The sequence below is a fragment of the Lepidochelys kempii genome, chromosome 15 (assembly GCF_965140265.1).
Source record: "Lepidochelys kempii isolate rLepKem1 chromosome 15, rLepKem1.hap2, whole genome shotgun sequence".
Classification (NCBI taxonomy): Eukaryota; Metazoa; Chordata; order Testudines; family Cheloniidae; genus Lepidochelys; species Lepidochelys kempii.
In genome coordinates, this window is record NC_133270.1 from 26,413,867 (window position 1) to 26,436,748 (window position 22,882).

Sequence of the window (22,882 nt, forward strand, 5' to 3'; positions counted from 1 at the left end):
CAGGGAATGCACCTGTAAATGAACATCATACAATAGAATGCATTTGTGCATGAAAAGCCTGAGTCACATTAATGTGCTGATTTGTTGAAGAACCAGACTTAAATATAATATCTATGCAATGTTTTACATAATCCTTCATGGTTAGCAACAAGTATCTTACCTGTACCTCATGCATAGCTATGGCTTCCAAAATTAAATAATTTTTTTTCTCTTGCCAGAGGACACACCGGCATGTCAAGCAGCTTCCCTTGCTGTGCTAATTACTAAATTTACAGCAACCTAAACTGTTTAACAATCATTTTTATTTTTATTATATTTTTAATGAAGTGGTCTCTCTCTTCTTAGTTTTGGCAGCTGTATAATGCAATCACACTTTTTGAACTGTCGAGGCATACGGAATGCAAAGAATGGCAGGTAGGTAACATCAGAGTTCTTGTTTGTTGTAAATAGAGTTATCCTATTGATCCAAATGCCTTAGTCTGAAAATTGACCTAGAATTTGTCAGAATAACTTCCTTTGTATAAGTTGAATACAATACCAAACAGAAGGTAGGTATAAAGAATATGGCAGTATCCACTTTATTACTATATCTTTAAGGATCCCGACACTTTTCTACTTAGTGTTCCTCATTGGAAACAATATGTACACATTTTCTAGAATTCAGTTGCTTGTATTGATCTTGATATAGAATGATGAGAATCGCTTGGTAAGATGGGGTCAAGCAAACAATATGTATTCTGATACGTCTTAAATAGAAATGTATACATCTAGGAACAAAGAATGTAGCCCATACTTACATGAGAGGGACTCTATCCTGGGAAGCAGTGACTCTGAAAGATGTGGGGATCATGGTGGATAATCGGCTAAACATGAACTTCCAGTGTGACTCTGTGGCCAAAAAAGCTAATGCAATCCTGGGCGTATAAACAGGGCAATCTCAAATAGATGTAGAGGTTATTTTACCTCTGAATTTGGCCCTGGTGTGACCACTGCTGGAAGGCTGTGTCCAGGTCTGGCGCCCACAATTCAAGAAGGATGTTGATAAATTGGAGTGGGTTCAGAGAAGAGCCATGAGAACAATTAAAGGATTAGAAAACATGCCTTGTAGTAATAGACTCAAAGAGCTCAATATATTTAGTTTAACAAAGAGGCGGTTAAGGGGGCATGACTTGATTAGAAGTACTTACAAGGGGAACAAATATTTGATAATGAGCTCTTCAGTCTAGCAGAGAAAAGTCTAACATGATCCACTGACTGGAAGTTGAAACTAGACAAATTGGAAATAAGATGTAAATTCAGTAATTAACCTTTCGAACAATTTGCCAAGAGTCATGGTGGATTTTCCATCACTAACCATCTTTATTTCTTTCAGGAAATATGTCCAATCTTGATTTACTCTTCTTCAAAAGGAATATTTGGGGAGTTCTTTGGCCTGTGTTATACAGGGATGTCAGACCTTCTGGCCTTTGAATCTATGAATTCAAATGAAATCTAGAAGAGTTATTGCACACCCAATAGGGCAGGGAATCTCCTGTTGTGGGCTTTTTTTTTTTTTTTAAATTCCGCAGACCCCATGCCCTAGCTCCATCACACAATCTAGCATTCAGCTTTTGTTTCCTAGTAAAAAAGGAGGGACGCACCCTCCAGTGTTAGCTTGATATCTTCTCATTATGCATGTAGTTCCTCTCATATTAATGAATGTTCCTACATATGCTGAGGCTTGGGACTAAATATAGCCCTGGCATAAGCATGAACAACCCCACTTACTTCAGAGTAGTTGAACTGGACCATGACATCTCCCATACAGGGAAGTAGTTTAAAAATAATCTGTGTACAAAAGTAGTAAACTGTTTAATGTTAAAGGCTGTAAAATCCCATTTAAATGATCATGATAAAAGTATACACCTGCTAACTGAATAACCCACTGAGCCACATGTGAGTTCTGTGTATTGGACTAGGATCGTCTCCCTCTATACGTGCCCCTTGCCCCTACTACTGCTAACAGAATTGTAGGATTTGCTGTGGTGGTGGGGCAGAGACCAGGACAGCCTTCCCAAATTCTATGGGGATCTGTGTACAATCTGAGGCATGAGATTTGGTTACCTCCTTATCTTTACTTACATAAGGACAAATGTTGGTTATAAAATAGGACAATAGAAGTCAGGGCTTGAAAACACCCAATATATCAGACTTTATCCTATTGCATGGAAAGACTATAAACCCCCTTCAATTGAACCCATTTTGAAGGGAAAACCTGTTGTTTTGTCTACAACTTTCATATATGGTGACTCACTTTTTAAGGCAAGTATAGAGTTTGCCTGATTGTGGGTGGGGGTTGTGCATGTGTGTTACACTTATGGCCAGGACCTCCTTATCATTTTAAAAAAAAAAAACAAAAACAAACCCCTTCAAATCGAACTGCTGTCATAATTAGAAGACTTAACAAATGGATACTCACTTTTGTGTGTTGTTTTCTTTTCTGCCCCACACCCAGGTTTTTGTACTGGCTCTCACATTTCTGCTGCTCTTCCTTGGAAACTTTCTTACTACTTTAAAAGTGGTGCACACTAAGCTTCAGAAAAACGAAGACGAAATGAAGAAACTGTGAAACTGGGTTGCAATGGTGGACACTAAAATGTGGGATCTCTCTTCGTTTCACTCTCAAATAATTTATCAGACTGAACCTGGTAAACTGCAGCTATGTTGCAAACAAACATTGGGAGAAATCCTGTTCGTGTTAAGCTAAGAATGTGAACTCTCCCAGCACAGACTGTTGTACAGTATTATGCAAGCACCGCTCTGCAGCCCTATTATTTAAGTATATTTAATAAAAACACATTTTGTGTTTTTCCTTTGTATATATGGCAGTAATGTGGCATGCACTTGCCAGAACAAACACCAGTCTTGGGAGAAAGTGATATTCACTGTAATTCTGTACCTTCATCTCTTGTTTTGTTTTTGGGTTGGGTTTTTTTGATCCAGCACTATTTTATTTCTGAAATTCCAGGTACTACATTAGTAAAACATTAAAAATGCTTTAGGTCAACCAGTAATGCAGACCTAATGTTTATCTCTCAAACTGTTAATTAAAACATTACATTTTCAGTGGCCTATGCTAACCTGTGTGTACTGTGAAACTTGCCCATATTTGTACCATGCTGCTATGCACACTTTTAAAAAACTATTTAAAGAACAAACTTTAAGCTAATGGTTTAAATGTTATGTTTTGTTATCGGCTTTGTTTGCAGGAAGCCTGGTGATATTCAGCTAGAGATCAGGTAATCTGGTCAGCCCTGAAAAACGCACGAAATAAATAGTACAACACAGAGCTGTTTCAAGACCTTCTTTTAAATGTTGCCTTTACCATTGTTTTCCAAAACCATGTTCTTCTGAAAATGGCTCTGACCAAAGGCTGTAATTGCAGCACTTAGGCCTCTAATTACGTCAGTTTTCTCCTTCTCCTTATTTCATTTGTGGAAAGCGTTAACCCACAGGTGATAGTGTTTTTGTCTTATTATTTTCCTCTGTGTAATTCATTTGAGAGCATAGCAACTGTGTGTCTGGTTTCACCCACATAGTTGTTTATGGGGCACTTAGTGCACTGGATGAGGTAAATAGAATGAGCACTACCATATTTGTCACTCAGGCTTTTTAGAGAACTGTATACTGAATTTTTGCCTATATACTATAGCTTGCTTTGCAGTAAAAATTTTTTTATCTCTCTTTGCTAAGAAAACACACATCCACATCTTACTATGTTTTTCCATCTAATGAGTGCTGTGTAGCTCCTGAATAAGCTTTTGCCCTTTTTTTTTTTTTTTAATAGAGCAATGGAGGTTTTCCCTCCTTCCCTTCATGTTCAGTCTGTCTCTAGACATGAGTAGAATGTCCAAAGCTTGTTTTGGATTCCCAGATTATTCCATTTTGAGCTTGGAGGTATGTAAAGGCCTCCGTGAATCTTAATGGTCCTTAGATTTTTTTGCAGGCTAGTTCTGGGGTCAATTCCAAGTTAACAAAACCTCTGCATCCCACTTGCATACAACACAAAGGAAACAGATCACTCCAAGGTGGATTTTTCTATTAGCTGTATCCACAACCAAATGAAGATAAGACCGGAAACTTAATGTTTCTAACCTAATAACCTGAGCTTTGGAACTTTTCAGGTTGTTAGCAGGAATGCTGGCAAAAACTGCAAACGTAAGCCTCTCAGACAGAGAAATAACTTGCTGACATGCTATGAACACAACCCACTCTCCCCTAGGATGGACTGTATATTACAGCCCAAACCATGGCATATTTCAGAAAGAACCTCTGCTGTAAAATATAGTTTTAAAACATGCTATTTCTGTAGTGTAACATTATTGTGAAAAATCTTCAGCTGTAGCAACCTCACATACAGAGACATTTCTCGCAAGACTTTAAAGTCTTGGAGTGCAGGTGCTAATTTTAATGGGATGGTTCCTCTCACTTAAATGGGAAGCAACTAGGACACTTGCATGCATTGTTAACTAGATGTCCTTGAAGGTAAAATATTCATTGTGGGGCAGCAGGGATGATTTCACCATGTAATTCTTAACACAGATGTAAGTAGCACAGCTCAATTTGCCACACATCATACAAGCGCACAGTGTTGAATAAATTGCACTTTTGTTTATTTTAAAATAAGTTTTGCTTGTATTGCACATTAGATCCTCTCTCCGGGTATCAAAATTGTGGCTGCTGTTACCTGCCAGAGGTAAAGCATTGAGCGGTTTCCTGAGTAGACTATAACGAAGGATGTAAAACACTTTCTATTATCATCAATCCAATCTGGAGAGACCACACAACAGATTTCCAAACAGCTGCTTTCCGAAGTGGACATTCTAATAAAGCTGCAGCAGAATAGTACATGTACATAGTTTGGGGCAGTTGCTTGAGGCTACACTGAGAAGAATGGTTAATAGAGCTGTTGCTTTGTAATTATAATTAGAACTCATCAATATAGAACTTTGATTTTTATCCTTTCTGAATCTGACCATCTGCTCTGATTTAACTTCAGTCTTTCTTTGAGAGAAGCAGCCATTTCTATCCTTTCCATGTCAATTCAGTAGTGAACAAGACCAATAAATCAGAGCCAGAAGTACTAGCACCTATGTGCTAGAATAAAACTATGAGCAATAAAGACTGCCAGTCAAACTGTCAGTGTATAAATAAGATAGTGGATTTGGAACCTGGCTGTGACAGTCATTTACAGTCAGGAACAAAATCCAGATATACATAGCCATCTATCTCAACCTAATATCGATAGAGCTTTGAAATCTTCACATGAGGTGCAACAAAAGCACACTATTACAAAATCAAATTTTAAAAATAAAATCAAAGTAGGAATAAATGTACTGAAAAAAGACAAATTATAAAAATAAACTATTGGTAATACATGTATCAAGATTTTAACAAACTCCTCTATAGTCCCAGTAGTCTAGATTGTCATAATATTGAACACCGTTTCCTCTTTTTTCGGCGCTTAGCTTTTTTCATGGCATTCAGTGCAATGTTTGTTGCTTCTTTAAAAACATCCTCTATGTTTTCTCGACACTTGGCTGAGCACTCCAGATAAGCTTGTGCCTTCATCTGCTGACAAGTTGCTTCACCCTAGGAGAAAGGAAGGTAACAAATGGAAGTGTTCTTGGAGTTACAGTGGGAAGAGGTGAGTAATTCCGAAGAGATCTTTATACAATGGGGTCAGGCAAAAGAAGGCAGATGCTTTTGTTTGTAGAGGTAAGGAATAAGTGGTATTAGGTCCTAAGCACTACCAGAAAACACACATTTAATAATGATATATTAATGGGCTCCACTTATAGAACAACTTTATTGATTTTAAAAAGTTTAATCTAAAAACCAGCTTGGAAGTGCAATGCAGTGGAGATTCCTTAAGGCTTTGCCTACCTTGTTGTGTGTTTAAAGCCCAACTTTTTTCAAGTTTAGGCTCTAAAGAGAGCCTCCAGAACCCATATCCGAATGCTCAAATTAGCAATTAGGTGTGTAGCCAGTCTGTCAGGACCCATATTTGAAAATTGGGTCCACAGTATATCTTCTTACAGGACAATCAAATTGACCTGACCACAATTTTACATAAAATTTCTACACTTTCAGATGTCAGCATGCTCCCGAGGTGGAGGATCAGTGTTTGAATCCCAAACTCCGTTCTTAGCATTAGAAGCATCTTGTGTTGCATGAGCCGCCCCTTCTGCTTGAGCCAGGAACAGTGTGGATGAGCTTCAGAAGATGACTCAACCAGAAGGATGGGTCAGTTTTATGTAAGGCATTCAATAAGGAGGAGGAAATGGAGCATAACAGACAAGAAATCCGGAAGCACACTGCCCCCAAAACAAGCTTCTTACTAACCAATAGCCATAAGAATTCTGTACATTATTTACATTTCTACAATGCAAACTGCTGGTATATACCTGTTATCCAGTTGGTGATTGACCTCTATCTGGAAATGTATACTGTATCTATATATGTCAGAGAAGCCTGTGAAGAATCCACTCAAAGATGGGACTGAAGCCAGGGTATTTAGGGACCAAAGCAGCAGTTCCATATCTTGAGCTGAAGGAAGATCTCTCCCATAGGAACATCTGAATGCTACTGTATAAAGTTTTAGTTTGCCACATTGTTGTAAAGAGTCTGAACAGTTTGAATTAGGGGATTGTCTTAACTACCAGGATAAGTTGACCTAAGTTACGCTACTCTAGCTACGTGAATAACATAGCTGGAGTCGACATAGCTTAGGTCAACTTATCCCGGTGTCTTCACTGTGCTGCATCGAGAGGAGACACTCTCCTGTCGACTTATCTTAACCTTCTTGGGGAGCTGGAGTACTGGGGTTGACCGGAGAGCGCTCTGCGTCCCGATAAATCTACCCCTGCTGCATCGATTGCAGCAGTGTCAATCTCCTTGGAGTGGAGACCAGCCCTCAGTCTTTTTAAGCCATACTGATAGATTTTCTTAGAAAGGAGCTTTCATAAATGTCTACAATTTCTTGTGGAAATAACAGTATCAAGGCTCTGAGCAGCACCTGAGCTGAACTAAATAATAAAAGATCATGTGCCTGACATTGGTGAAGAGAGTCACTAAATGCAACGGAGACTGTCTGCAGAATTTCGCAAGGTGATAGACATTTTTGTTTCTGACTGACTGGAAATAACACTGTAATTTCTGACACTGATGCAGCAATAGTTCCTTTTTTAATATTGCAAAATTTTGGTACACATCAAGCTGTTGCCCAAACTTGTACACAGAATACTCACAGGTCACTGAGACAGCAGCAAAATTTAACGGGAGGGGTGACCGTATGTTATAGGAGAGAACAGGGAGGGAGGGACCTAGGTTCTAGCTTCATTTCTCTAGATGCTTCCTGCGCGACAAGGAACAAGCCACTCCACCACTGACTAATTATCCCCATCCGTAAAGTGGGGATAGCGAGACTTGCCTACGTAACATGGGTGTTGTGAGGCTTGGTTAATGTTTGCAAAGTGGTGCTTGAATGGTAAATTTTGCATCAATAAGCAATTAACTTTTGAGGTGAGATGCTCCTTTTTGTGTCAAAATTTTCATGGCAGTGCTTCCTATTCATGAGTAATAATACCATATTACAGGAAACGTGCCTATTGCTCAGGCAAAGGACAGACCTCTTAACTGCAATCATCTTTACCTGGGTATATGTGATTGGTTCCTGCTCAGAAGACATGAGCTTACGTAAATGTTCTTTATCCTTTCGAAGGTCTGTTTTGCAGCCGATAAGTATTAGAGGGACTCCACGGCAGAAGTGACTTATTTCAGGATACCACTGATGGTGGAAAATGAAACATTTAGGTAAACTTTTAAAAAAATCAAAATGACAATGCCTAGGAACAAAATCAGCATTCAATTTACAACAAAATTGTAGAAAGTATCCAGTGCTAGGAACAGGGTAGGATATTCTTTGTTTAAGTGAGTATTTATAGATATACCACAACCTGACCTGTAAATATGTGAGGGCCCTCCTTTCCTTAAAGTACTCAGAGGTAAACTCTGCTCTGCTCGTGGAGGGCTAACTCACATGGGCCTTCCTATATCTCAGTGGTTCTCAACCCACGGGCTGCTTGCAGCCCAATCAGCACACCGCTGCAGCCCATGTGACATCCTCAAGGCCATATAGGTAGTATTGGATGTGGCCCACAGAACACCATGGTAAATAGGTTGAAAATCATTGCTATATCTCCTACATTGTGTTTTAGGACATGAGTGAAGATTGAGATAGAGAGCAATTGGAAAAGCTGGCAGTTTCTTTAGGACATCAACTTGCATTCCTTGCGCACCCAACATTTCTATCCTGGACAACGAAATGTTGCTATTGACTTCAAGAAAGCAGGATTAGCCCCATAATGAGCACGCTTTCAATAAAATAGCCAACTGAAGTAATTTTTTCTGAGAGCTGAGCAGCTGCCACATCTAGACATATTATATTATTTATATAATGAAAGCACCTAAAATCCCCAATCAACATCAGGTACTGTACAATCATATAGGTAAGATATGATCCCTGCCCCCAAAGAGCTCACTTACACTAGTGTAAATCCAGAATAAATCCTCTAAAAGCAGGTACAAGATCGGAATCCAGACCAGTCTTACTTTGTTTCATTTATCTGTTTTTAGTCTTAAAACTTTCACTTTGGAGCATCGCATATACTGAGCAGAAATACTAAATTCAAAGATATAAAGAGGTGCCTACCTCTCTCTCACCTGTACCCAATACCATACATCACTAATTTTAGAATCAAATTCACCTCCATTACACTCAGACCTAGTGTTATCTCACTGTTATTGATTTCAGAATTGCTTAGAAAACAGATTGTAAAATTCCAAACCCTTTAAAGGAGTGAAGAGCTAGCCCATCATATATTCTGAAACAGATGGAGTGTATGCTGCTTAGAGAGATTAGAGGGACACTGACCGCTATTATACTGAGAGGGGTTTTTTGTTTGTTTTACTCTTGAATGTTTAATACCATCTTAAAACTTTGAAAACAAGAATTTTGTTCCAATTTATACAGATATACGGACCGTGGCAGCAAGAACAGCTGCATACACTGACAGTGTTGCTGAAGAGTCAAAAGAGTGAAAACCAAGAGTGTGGACACTTTTTATTTTTTTTTAAATTAAATTAATTTGTAAAAAAAAAAAATTAAGTCAGTGATGGAACTGTGGATTTGAACTAACAAAAAGATTTATGATCCAGAGGACGTTCTCCATCAGAGTACAACCACTTTCAGTTGCTGTATTCATAGATATTAAGGTCAGAAGGGACCATTATGATCATCTAGTTTGACCTCCTGCACAACGCAGGCCACAGAATCTCACCCACCCACTCCTGCGAAAAACCTCTCACCTATGTCTGAGCTATTGAAGTCCACAAATTGTGGTTTAAAGGCTTCAAGGAGCAGAGAATCCTCCAGCAAGTGACACGTGCCCCATGCTACAGTGGAAGGCGAAAAACCTCCAGAGCCTCTTCCAACCTGCCCTGGAGGAAATTTCAGCTAAACCGTGAGCATGTGGGCAAGATTCACCAGCCAGATACTACAGAAAATTCTTTCTTGGGTAACTCAGATCCCACCCCATCTAACATCCCATCACAGGCCATTGGGCCTATTTACCATGAATATTTAAAGATCAATTAATTGCCAAAATCATGTTATCCCATCATATAACCAGTGCCTTGTATAATGGTACTTAAACCTCCTTATCTCTACTGGAAATACTTCGCCTGATGCATCCCAAGACCGCATTAGCTTTTTTCACGGCCATATCACATTGGTGGCTCATAGTCATCCTATGATCAATCAATACTCCAAGGTCCTTCTCCTCCTCCGTTGCTTCTAATTGATGCGTCCCCAGCTTATAACTAAAATTCTTATTAATCCCTAAATGCATAACCTTACACTTCTCACTATTAAATTTCATCCTATTACTATTACTCCAGTTTACAAGGTCATCCAAATCTTCCTTTATGATATCCGGTCTCTCTCTAAATTGGCAATACCTCCCAGCTTTGTATCATCAGCAGACTTTATTAGCACACTTCCACTTTTTGTGCCGAAGTCAGTAAATAAAAAGATTAAATAAGATTGGTCGCAAAACTGATCCCTGAGGAACTCCACTGGTAACCTCCCTCCAGCCTGACAGTTCACCTTTCAGTAGGACCCGCTGTAGTCTCCCTGTTAACCAATTCCTTATCCACCTTTCAGTTTTCATATTGATCCCCATCTTTTCCAATTTAACTAATAATTCCCCATGTGGCACAGTATCAAATGCCTTAATGAAATCTAGGTAAATTAGATCCACTGCGTTTCCTTTGTCTAAAAAATCTGTTACTTTCTCAAAGAAGGAGATCAGGTTGGTTTGGCATGATCTACCTTTTGTAAAACCATGTAGTATTTTGTCCCATTTACCATTAACCTCAATGTCCTTAACTACTTCAAATTTTTTTCCAAGACCTTGCATACTACAGATGTCAAACTAACAGGCCTGTAGTTACCTGGATCACTTTTTTTTCCCTTTCTTAAAAATAGGAACTATGTTAGCAATTCTCCAATCATACGGTACAACCCCTGAGTTTACAGATTCATTAAAAATTCTTGCTAATGGTCTTGCAATTTCATGTGCCAATTCCTTTAATATTCTTGGATGAAGATTATCTGTGCCCCCCGATTTAGTCCCTTTAAGCTGTTTGAGTTTCGCTTCTACCTCAGATATGGTAATATTTGTCATGCTACCATTATCCCTAAGATCCTTTTTAGCCTTATTAAAGACTGAGGCAAAGTATTTGTTTAGATATTGGGCCATGCCTAGATTATCCTTGACCTCCACTCCATCCTCAGTGTGTAACGGTCCCACTTCTTCTTTGTTTTCTTCTTATTTATATGGCTATAGAACCTTTTACTATTGGTTTTAATTCCCTTTGCACGGTCCAACTCAACTTGACTTTTAGCCTGTCTTACTTTATCCCTACATGTTCTGACCTCAATAAGGTAGCTTTCCTGGCTGATCCCTTTGATCTTCCACTCCCTGTATGCTTTCTGCTTTTTCTTAATCACCTCTCTGAGATGCTTGCACATCCAGCTTGGTCTACAACCCCTGCCTATGAATTTTTTCCCCTTTCTTGGGATGCAGGCTTCCGATAGGTTCTGCAGCTTTGATTTAAAGTAATCCCAGGCCTCCTCTGCCTTTAGATCCATCAGTTCTTCAGTCCAATCCACTGGAGGTCACATTTTGAGCCTTAAGTATGCAACAGTCTCCCTTTACAGAACTTTAGGCTGAAACATCTAATCAATCACAGAACTGAAACTAAATTATATAGTAAAAAATTTCTCTTAGTAACTCAAGCAAGGATATTGACCTTGAATTTTCTGCCTTCTGGATCTGGGGTCCCAGTCAACCTTGCAGCAGGGGTTCACAAATAGGATTACTTGTTATTAAAAGCCAGGTGTAAGAGTTCTTTGGGGCAAATAACAATAGAACAAAAATATATGAATAAAAAGTGAGGGAGAGAAGACAAGCTTTATGTGAGGTACTCCTGGAGAATTAGATTTTGCTCTTCTGGTTTCTCTGTATTTTTTATATTGTATTGAAATTAAGAGGGCCATAAACCCAATCCCGATATCCGAACACCCATAAATGTTGGAGAAACTCATATCCAGATCTCAGCACTGTGTCTCAGGCCCATTGCTAGATGTGTGGTGATAAATGAACAGTGCATTTATTAATTATAATCTTAGGGAGTGAGGCTGCTAAAAGCATTGTTACAAATCAGTCATTGTCACCCATCTAGCATAGTAAATTTAACATGAATAAGCCAAGTAATTATGAGGTCTCTTACCTTAATTAGAACATTATCATAGCTAGTAGGGTTCATAACATCATAACAAATTAAGACCATGTTTGTATTCTGGTATGAAAGTGGTCGTAGCCGATCATAATCCTCCTGCCCTGAAACACAGGAAAAAAGTGATTATGCTTTGGATAAAATAAACCTCATTCTTTACACTATTACAATACAGATATTTTAAAATGCATTCCCATTGCCTGTGGTATCAGTCTTGTCTAAAAAACAGTAATTGCATAGATTGTAAACATTTTTAATAAATCATTGGCCTTAATAGGATGAGTTCCTTGTTTGAAAATGTATAAGAAGATATGTTTAAGAGCATCATCTTGATAGTAAAAAGGTCTATAAAAATTGAGTCCTTGTGAAATCTCAGTATGAAGCAAAAGGATTTTTTGTCTAAATGTTCAATATTTTGCAGCTTGATACTAAGCAGGACACAAATCCGTAAGCTGCAGGATCTGAAACATGAAGACTGGACTGTCATTCACTAGCAGAGACAAATGCATGAGTCTAGACTGGTAGCTTATTACTGATTAAAAACTGTGAAATTGGCAAGGGTCTTGTTGACATACAGGGTTCAATGGAGGGTAGGAAACATGCCTACTTTTTGCCAGATGTGAATGCAGCATAATAAGTCTTAAATAACAAATTCCCCTCTCTTACTGGCCTCAGTGAACAGAGAGAGGTAATGAGCATGACAATTGCCACCCCTCAGATGGACTGTGATCCATTAGTGAGTACAGGCCTCAGAAAGCTATACGGCAGGGTACTACTACCAGCTGATTTTACAAGACACAGGGCAACATAAGCCAGTCTTTACTGATCTCTGAAATGGGCCTTACAGAGCTGCTAATGCCTCCTGGAAATGTTTTTAAACTTTTTTCCTTCTAGGAATAATTTGACATGTGGGGAATTCATTTTACTATTCCCACACATTCACATGAGAAAACTGGTCTGCTTATTTCCCTGTATTTATGACATACCAGTCACCTTCAAACCAGAGCATTGTGATGTCACACTGAGCAAGCGTCTGGAGGTGGCCAATCAGCACCAGAGGCAGTTGCACTAAGAAATCAAAGATCCTGTTTCATCAAAGGCCAATATTTCAATGGGATGTTTTTTCAAAGTGTTCCAGAAGGCACCAACAGATGTTTAAGAAGACAGCAAAGACGTTGAGACCACTTGAGTGCTGCCCCATGTGTCAGGTATGTCAGCAGGAAGTTTTGACTTTCCAAGAAGTGAGTCAGGGATGCCAATCCTTTCTGCATTATTATTTCCATATATTTACTGAGCACCATGTGTGCCTGATACTATACAAAAACACAGAGGCAATTCCTGCCCAAAGGGGATCACAAATAAAATATTTGCATCAGCATTACGTAAAGCGTACTCCTCTGCTAACCATTATCTCAACATACTTTCTAATACACAGTGGTTGCATCATGGTATTCAACACAAAGCCCTGCACTTCTTATTGTCCTCAAAATGCTTGACTCCAAAGTATGGTGCGATCAAGAAGGGCATGGATACAAAAAGAACAATATCACTACAGTGCATTCAAATCTTTCACCTGAATATTTAACTCCTGCTGGTAACAGGATTCCCTACTAAATAACTCATTATGCAGCTTGCCACAACTATTTGCATAAAGGGATGGTGGTGGGTTAGGATCCAAGTCTACATAGTGCCAAGAGCCGTTAATTTCAGTGGAGTTAAAAGCATTTAGTATTTCAGAGGAGAGACACCAAAACAGTGCAGAATTGGAAACTTAAAACTTTTAATCCCAAAATAAGACAATTAAGGAATCTATTGTGCTCTGAGGTGTTTATATAACATGCAACAACTGTATTTCTAATTCTTCTCATTTTCTGAAATCCACCTAATTGTTTGCACCAGATTTACCACCTTTTTTTTTTGGCGGGGGTGAGGGGGGATGTAATGCTTTGCTTAGGTGATCTAAAGTTGTATTAAATTTCAGGAGAAAAAAAAAAAGAGAGGGAAATTAGTTGTAAAGCAATATTGCTGGGATGTGTGTGTTTGTACACGTGCTTCTTTCACTCACGTTTATTACTCTTAGCCTCCACAAAGGCAACTTTATGAAATCAAGCTATCCTCTAGTAGCCAGTTATAAAATTACCAACAGTAACTACTCCAGCCTCTCAACTCATTTGCTGCTACTTTGCCATAAAACTTGTAATTGGTGAAGCAGATTGATGCATGTTCCATTTTACGAAGTCATGATGACCTGGCCCAAGTTGGAACAGAGCAAAAACACTTAGTCTAATGAACTATGCCAGGGATCTCAAAAGAACTGCTTTGGATGGTGTAAAACCAATGTGCCATAATGAAAAACAGAACAGACAGATGTGACATCACATGGCTTCATCTTCACAGTCAAAGTTGAGGGAGAGTTGAGAAGAACCAGGTATTTATTTTTAAAGGTAGACTAAGATAACCAGATAAAGACATGAGGAAATCTAGATTTACAGAGGTATAACATGTTTTCTTATGTATTTCATACATCTCAGGAATGGCAAATACAGAGCATAGCAAAAGCTAAAATAGACATACCATGATGGGAAGGCTAGAAAGGACATGCTTTATGGAAATACAACATGATCTGATTCCAGGAGAGTGCTTATTTGTTTCTCTTCACCTCTGCCAAAATTAACAGCTACAGAGTTGTTCTAAAAATAGTTATGGGTTTAGAAGGCTGAAACTGATCTTAAACAACATTGGAAGAGGGACACTTTCAATTTCTGTCTATTGCAAATATAGATACTTTAGCACTTATGTTGTGGTAGATGAATAGTGGACTAGGAAATGTTTGCCTGTATGTGAAATCCTATTGTCTGAGCTACTGTGCTTTCTCTTTTTTGTAAAAAGCAAAATAACAAAACCTCTGTGAAAGAAGGAAAGATGGAACTAAGGGTTTGTTTATACTGTATTCACAGGATGCGACTGCAGTTTGAGTAGACAGAGCCGAGCTAAGTTGAAGCTGTAGCAGTGCGTGCTTCAGCACCGAGTAGCCCCGTAAACAATTGCCCAGGGTTCTCAGTGGGCTTGTACAGGTTTAGCTTGGGTATGTCTACTCAAGCTGTAATCACACCCTATGAGTAGAGTGTAGATATACCCCAAATGTTTTAGTGTTTTTTATTGCCATAAAGAAATTGGGGAAGGAGGTCAGAGATGTGCATATTGTAACTAAGCTGCTGGATGACTTCCACCCCTGGCTTCCAGAACAAGTATGAGGGGAAGGGTTGGGCCGCAGAGCCCTCTGGGAGGGGCAGCAACCCAAATCAATATCTAGCTCATAGAGGACACCATATTACCCAGAGTGACCAATCAAAAGAAACTACATCCAGGAGGCAGAGGGGATCAGGCTCAGGAAAGATCCCGTGTGTGCAGCAGGTTGAAGGCAGCAGCCTGAAAGCTGGCTGCAGAAGGGATCCATGCCAACACCTCACTGGCATCACCAATTGAGACATCTTGGTTTGGTGATTACATCATCAGACCCCTTGATGCTGCAAGGCCCAGTAATTCCACATTTGAAATCTTTTGTCAGACAACAATATGACTTTGCATCCTGAATAACTTTTTAAATATTATGGAAATGTTAATTAACCAAAAAAACCCACAAAACTATGACACTTTAGGAACAGGAAAAGGACATCCAATGAAACCAATGTGCTTCATCCAGCTCTGGATGGCAGATTCCACTTTCATAGTCAATCCTCTTTCATTCCTTGGTCCTCCTACTGATATGGACAACAAAAGGGCTAATTAAATGTCAGTTGTGGTGGTGGTCTGTGTAATATGGACAACTATCTTCTAGGAAGTGGAGTAAAATCTCTTAACTTATGCCAATGAATAATCAGATGATTGTGAATTTCAACCTGTTGCAATGCCCCAGGTTTGACAGGAAGCTATTACATTAAATAACGTTTTGAGAGACCGGATCGTGGTGTCTTAATTAATCTGGATCCAGTTAGATCCAAAAAATAAGCTACACATGCCTTTCTTCTTGCCCTCAAACACAGTGATGGGAATTGTCAAAATGGCAGAAGCAACAAATTCTTATCATCCTGTCGCACACAAAAAAATCCAAAACCTTATCAAAGACTTGCCCTTTCACAGCTTTCACCATTGCATCCGGATGATGACATGCAAGAATAGCTGTGTGAAAACACCCTTTTCTCGGTAAGGTTACTCAGGCTGTGGTCAGAATTTTTCTTCACTGTGGATTTAAAACAAAAATTCTGCAAGATCAGATAAAACAAAGTTGCAGGACTGAACAGAAGGGGCCACTGAGCTCACACAAACCTTTGATTACCCTTGTTCAGTCTCAGTTTTAATTCTCTTCTCTCTGTTGTGTTGTCAAAAGTGGTGTATGAAAATGTCATTAAGGTTTGTTTTTTATAATATATATTTTTTTCTTTCAAAATTTTCAAACTTTCTCTTCCCCCAGTATTGTAAAATAATTGCTATTTAGCATTAATTTCCTGCATCTTTGTGCCTTTTACAAGCTGCCTGCACAGCGCTTCACTTGGTACAGCTAATTTCACAAGATGCTTAATTCCTTGCCAAAGACGACATGCTTGCCCCTTCGCCTGAAATGGCAACTAGCCCATGCTGTCACAACTTGCTCTTAAGAAAAGGTGGGGCTTCAGTCTGATGGGGGACAAGAAGAGAGGAGGAAATTAGGCCATGAGTTGCACCTCTCTCCAGTCTCCCTGCCGGAAGGAAAAATTGGGCTAGTCTGAGTTTCTCAGCCTGCATGAGGCCCTAAGCAGCTTGGATTGCTTGCATATAATACCCACCCTGCACTCTGCATGGGGACATAATTAAAATTCTCTTTTGCGTCCAAGATCCTTGGGAATATATCATGATACTTTCAATCAGCTTAATGACCATTGTGCTTTGTTGTATTCAATAGGTTCCTACAAAGGAACTATTTCTCTATTCTATAACATGCTGTCCATGCAATGAGGACCAACACCTAAGAATTCTTAGACCAGGTCTTGGAGAACGTGACTTTAAAGGAAGGCATTAAACTCCTGTAACAGACAATTATACAATAGCCTACCCACAACAGATGTTTCTTCTTAACCCCTGTCAATTCATGTCTAGATTCTGTCCTGAAGCATGAAAGCTTATATCTCTTATAAATTGTAATCCTAGCTGGTGTTACTGTAACCTATTTAAATAAGTAGGATTCTCTTTTAATCTAAGCTCATTTCTTCATTAATTTCTTCTGGCAGTGAGTTCCATGAATTAATTATACATTGTCTCATAAACAAATATTTTATCAGTTTTAAAATTTGCCTGTGTACTCCATAATAATGTTGAAAAAATGTAAGCCATCAGTGTAATGGACTTTACACTTATTTTTAGATTTTTCCAAATATTTTAATTAGCAGCACTTTGCATATTTACTAGAATATATTCTCTGGATAGAAAAGGTCCCATGGGACTACAATTGACAGACAAGGGAAAAATATTTATTTAAAGCTAAATGTCAATGGCATCCTATGAACTGACCACAAGAGTGCGCCTCTCTCTGGGTATGTCTACATGGCAGTTGAAGATGGGATTGCAGTATGAGTAGGCACAAGTGTGTTGTTAGCTTTAGTTTAGCTAGCATGATGAAAAATAGTGAAGATGGGACTGCATGGGCTGTACAAGTTCACTTGGGGCTCTGGGTACACACTTGCATTGCAAGCATATGTCACCATATCTTCACTGCTATATTTAGCTGTGGTCGCTAGACTAAAGCTGGTACGGATATGCCTATCTGAGCTGCAATCTCAACTCTGAATGCAATGTAGACATACCCTTAGTAGCACTATCAATTGCCACCAGCTGCCAGGCAATCTTCATGTAGTTAGGACCCTGCATACCACTTCACAGGTCATGCCAACATGCTGCCTCAAATTAGGTATATTTCCTATTAAAATGAACATTTCAATCACATAACTGAGAACCCCTATAGTTAAAGAAAAAATCTGAATGATCTTTTGTTTAGTCTGTGGTATGTTAGCTAAGGCTATACTTTCAGAACTCAGTTTAGAAAACTTGAGGAAACTTACTTTCTTCCTGGCAGAGATGAATCAAAAATTAAATATGACACAATATTTACAGCCTTACATCTTTTCCCAGGAGGGCCCTGTGGTGGTTTTCAGGGTACCCAGAACTATGGGTCACCTTGTTATCCCTGGCTCCAGCATGAGGGAGTCTTACTTGTGCTTGGCTGGGTGTTAGCTTCCTACCTCCACCAGCCTGTGAGCCACTCAATCTCCTCTGTGCAGTCCCACCCCTTACTTTGTTTTGCAGGTTAACAATATGCGCACCCCAGACCCTATGTCCCTTTGAAGCATTCCCCGGTGATATCCAGCCCCTGGCACCCGTTACTCACAGAACTACCAAGTCCACTGTTCCAAAGGAACAATATACACACCATCTTGTATGATCCAGCTCAGGATAACACCATTTAGATATACTGAGAGTGAAAAACAAAACAAAAAGTTTTTATCATTAAAGACTAAAGATTCAGGAGATAGTGAGTAAGGATATCGGAAACAAATGGTTACATATAAAACAAAATCATAACATGCTTTCTAGACACTAAACTTCATTAGAAAGGACATTCATCTGACAGTTAAGTTTCTCACTCCCAAAATATTTTATGGCATCTTCAACCACGGTTGACTGAGATCCCACGTTCATGAATGTAAATGGACTGCCCATTTACTTCCTAGGTGTAGGATAATGGGGTGTCTTTTTTGCCTCATAAATATGCCCCCAAAGTTCATTGGCTTTGTACACAGCCACGATAACCACCTAAGACTTATTTTTCCTGTGTGCTGCTTCCCTGTTGACTTCAGATCGCCTTGCTAACTTCTGACTTCGTATGTAAATGGGCATCCATTGTGTTAGTTTACCATGCTTAATTGACATCCTGACAGAGACAGACACATTTCTTACCTCCTGTCTGGAGGAAGCTCTGTTTTCAGTTCTGCCTTTTAACTTTTAAAACATATTTTCAAACATATTTTCAGTATATATACATAACTCCTTACATAGCATCTGTACATATATTTCACAATGATATTGATGACCAGTGTAACCCTGCTTTTCATTTAAGATCTCACATTACATTCTCTGATGAACTAGAATGTATATGCCAGAATCAAGATATTCTTGTAACCCCATTGCCAGTTACCATTAAGGGGTTCTTGGGTCACAGGCCCCCTTCCTCTCTGTCCCCTTTGGAATCCTGAAAGTGATTCTCTCACACACACTTTTCTAAACTCCTCAACAGAAGGTTTTGGATCTTAGTGGCAACCATCTTTGTGGTGATGTAGGACCAGAAGGACTCCAGCTAGAGATTGTCAATGTCACTTTTTACTCAGCCACAGTGAGTAGTCTGTGTGACAAAAGGCATTACCTCCCCTCCCATGAGTCCCTCTGGAGTGGAATACACTCTATTACCTATCCTCCTGAGATGGCAGTGGAGGGAGAGACCAGCATCAGAAATTAAACCCACATCTCCTGAATTACAACACAAAGCATCACCACCAGTGAATTGTAATTCTTTACATGCTAAGTGAATGGAGTTAACTCTCAATTCCTTTACCTCACTTTACAGTGAGGTATTTTAATCAAATAAGCAGATGCAACATGTGTTTGCAGGTAAAACAATATATTGCAAACTCTTTGTGCGTTGCAGCACACAGACCACCAACTTCCTGCTACAGCAAGAGATGCTTCTGATAAGGAAGATTATAGAGAAAGTAGCACACAATAACACAAGAGATCTACTGTGAAAAATTCTTATTCTATCCACTTTTATTCCAGTTCATGATTTCCAGTTGTTGCTAAACTGATCATATATAATGAAACTTTTCCCCCTAACTTGAATTAAACCTGTGAAAAATATGAAAATTCTCCTCCATTTTTATTTTTAATATTTCTCTAGTCTCCTTGTTCATGTCCTCACAAAGTGGGAGGGAATGTCTTAGAGACCTAGACATCAGGTTTGAAATAGAGTCCTTGAAACTACAGGCTTAACACATGGCAGAGCCAACTCATTCCTTCGTTCTACTGAGGTAATACATTGAGTTATATAAATTTTAATATGTGAGGGTGTCTTGGACAAGACCTTAAACAACTCTGAAGTCCTGTTTGAACTGTGTGGATACTGAAGACCCAACAGCACTTTCTGGAAGAACAGAGATTTGATTCTGTATCCCATGCTGAAGTTTCCCCTCTGACACTGTTGTCAGGTGCGCCAGTTGGTTGAAGCCCTTCACCCCAGAGATTTCCTGTTGTTTATACATGAGGAGTGAAAGAGAAATGCCCAAAACTACCTCAATATTTATGTAATAACTTCCTTAGAGACTCAACGTTTTGTTTCACAGGAAGCAATTTCAATTGTTTTGTGTTTAAATAGATTACTGGGGGATGAAACAGCTCCAACATGTTTAAAATTATTACTTCAACTGCTCAGTTTATCTTCCTTTTCACTGAGTTGGTCAGAAACTCATACTACAAGCCTATTACAGTTTGCAATATTAAGGTTTCAGACTTTGCTATTTTCTTGTCAACAGAAGAATCTAGGGGATCTTGGACTTATAAATGCCATATACTTGTAACTATCTGATTCTTTTCGGTCAAGATTTTCCATGACCTTAGTAAGTTTATTTTACAGGAATCACATTTTAAACAGAATGTTCTTTTTCCTTCAGATAAGTCATACTAATTTTATAACACTTACTATGCTTTTGCAATGAGACAACATCCACTAGTTGACAACCACAGCTTTAAGTTTCAACTGCTTCCCTGGTGACAAAAATGTTAACTATATACACAATGAGGCCTTTAACTCATTTGGACCTCTATATTCTATTGCAATAAAAATGTAAAATATAGTAATAGTACATTTTCAGAGATTTTTCCATTAGTACAGAACATAAAATAGTTACGAAATCGAAAATTTGCCTCAAATGTTTTAAATATTAATAAAATTCACTCTTCATGCCTTTTATATATCAGCACTTCCATTTTCTCATGGACTCATTTTCTGAACAACCCCAGGTTTGACATCGGAAGAATAATTTAATTATCACTGATATTCTTTATGATACAGCTATATGAGCTAAGTACGGAAAAAAACCAAAAATGAATAAATTTGAGTATGTAAACCTCAAGTGGCATTAATTCAATCTACTGCTAGTCAAATCTGGTGATTGAACAGTTTCAGTCAGTAATTGGAAGGGCTTTCCAGCTGGCTTTGAGGCAATCAGAGAGAAAGCATGATCCAATGGTTAGGTCAAATTCCTATGTGACCTTGGGCAAGTCACTTGGCCTAGATCCACAAAGGTACTTAGGCTCCTCAATTCTATTGATTTATGAAAGTTAGGAGCCTAAATATCTTTCAGGATCAACGCCTTAGTCTCTCTGTGTCTTATCTCCACTTTACAGATGAGGAACTAAAAGTACTTCCCTGCCTCACAGGGGTGTTGTGAGGAAAAATGCATTAAAAATTGTGAGAAACTCAGACACTATTCAGAGTAACAGCCGTGTTAGTCTGTATTTGCAAAAAGAAAAGGAGTACTTGTGGCACCTTAGAGACTAACCAATTTATTAAAGCATAAGCTTTCGTGAGCTACAGCTGACTTCCTCAGATGCATATCATGGAAACTGCAGTTTCCACGATATGCATCTGAGGAAGTGAGCTGTAGCTCACGAAAGCTTATGCTCTAATAAATTGGTTAGTCTCTAAGGTGCCACAAGTACTCCTTTTCTTCCTTCAGACACTATTGTAACAATGGCCATATAAGTAGCTAAAATAATTTAACTGCGGCTATTGACTAAAGCATCTGTGATGCTCCCCAGGACACCCAGGCACTTCACTACCACCTTCCCTAGGTGTGAGGAAGTGCTGTGGATCAGCTCCTTGAAATCACCAGGCTCTGGCAACATGAGAGCACTGCCTTCCAGGCTTCCGTTGGCCTTGCTCTCTCTCTATAGGATTGTGATAGGCACACACCACCCCTTGAAATCTCCAAATGTTCCCTGTAGAGTTCAGCCCTTTTCCCACTGAATACTCACAGAATTACCAAGCCTGCTGTTCCCAAAGAAACAGTACACACCAGCTTGTAAGATTCAGCTCAGGATCATTTTGCTTAACACCACAGCACTTGGATACATTTATAGAGAAAACAAGAATAAGCTTATTACCAAAGAACAGAGTTCAAGTGATAGTGAGTAAGAATAATGGAAACAGTTTATATATATACACACACACACTTTCTAGAGACTAAACTTAACTAACAAGTTTACCACTTGTCTAAAGAAGCTTATCTAGCCCAAAGTTCTCTCCAGTTTTTTCAACCAAGCCTGGTGACCCCTCTTTCACCAAGCAAACTCATTGTCCTTCCTAGGCAAAGGATGCCAGGATGTCTTGTTTGTCCCTGAAATATACTAGAGCTAACCATTCATGTGCACATCAAAATAGGGTCATCCCCCATCCCCACTCCTTACTTCCTCTGGTTATTTTTCTCCCTTTGAAGTTTTCACAATCCTTCATTAGCATTTGGTTCAGACCAGTGAGAGGAGCCCCTTAGGAATGATACAACACATAATTTACATGAAAACAGACACCTTGATAAACATATCTTGTCTGACAGAAAACCTGTTTTTCACCACTGCTGGTGACCAGTCCCTATGCACAGCTCTTAAGAACATATTTTTCAGCGTACATACGTAACTTCTTACACAACATTCATATGTGTGTTTTGCAATGATACTGATGACCACTGTAATACCGGCTTTTTTCTGAGACTTCACATGACACTCTTTGGTGAACCAGAATGTATATACCAGACCCAGGAGATTCCTGTAGTTCCTATTCATGCCCCTGTGTGTCCCTTGAAAGTTGGCACTAAGAGGTTCCTCGGTCACAGCATCTGAAACA

General features: G+C 39.0%; 2 protein-coding genes across 7 annotated transcripts in view; one reads left to right on the plus strand and one right to left on the minus strand.

Annotated features, from left to right (window-relative positions):
- The window catches only part of TMEM120B (transmembrane protein 120B), a 41,269-nt gene extending 37,943 nt beyond the window's left edge, over nt 1-3,326 (plus strand). For all 3 annotated transcript variants that reach the window (XM_073313489.1, XM_073313490.1, XM_073313487.1), the window contains 2 exons: nt 346-414; nt 2,495-3,326. In XM_073313489.1, coding sequence (XP_073169590.1) covers nt 346-414; nt 2,495-2,608 — 183 coding nt within the window. In that variant the 3' untranslated portion in view covers nt 2,609-3,326. The remainder of the gene's footprint in view (nt 1-345; nt 415-2,494) is intronic.
- Nucleotides 3,327-3,782: 456 nt separating this feature from the next.
- The window catches only part of RHOF (ras homolog family member F, filopodia associated), a 48,779-nt gene continuing 29,679 nt past the window's right edge, over nt 3,783-22,882 (minus strand). For all 4 annotated transcript variants that reach the window (XM_073313497.1, XM_073313500.1, XM_073313501.1 and 1 more), the window contains 3 exons: nt 11,896-12,005; nt 7,694-7,828; nt 3,783-5,631 (listed from right to left, as the gene is read on the minus strand). In XM_073313497.1, coding sequence (XP_073169598.1) covers nt 5,467-5,631; nt 7,694-7,828; nt 11,896-12,005 — 410 coding nt within the window. In that variant the 3' untranslated portion in view covers nt 3,783-5,466. The remainder of the gene's footprint in view (nt 5,632-7,693; nt 7,829-11,895; nt 12,006-22,882) is intronic.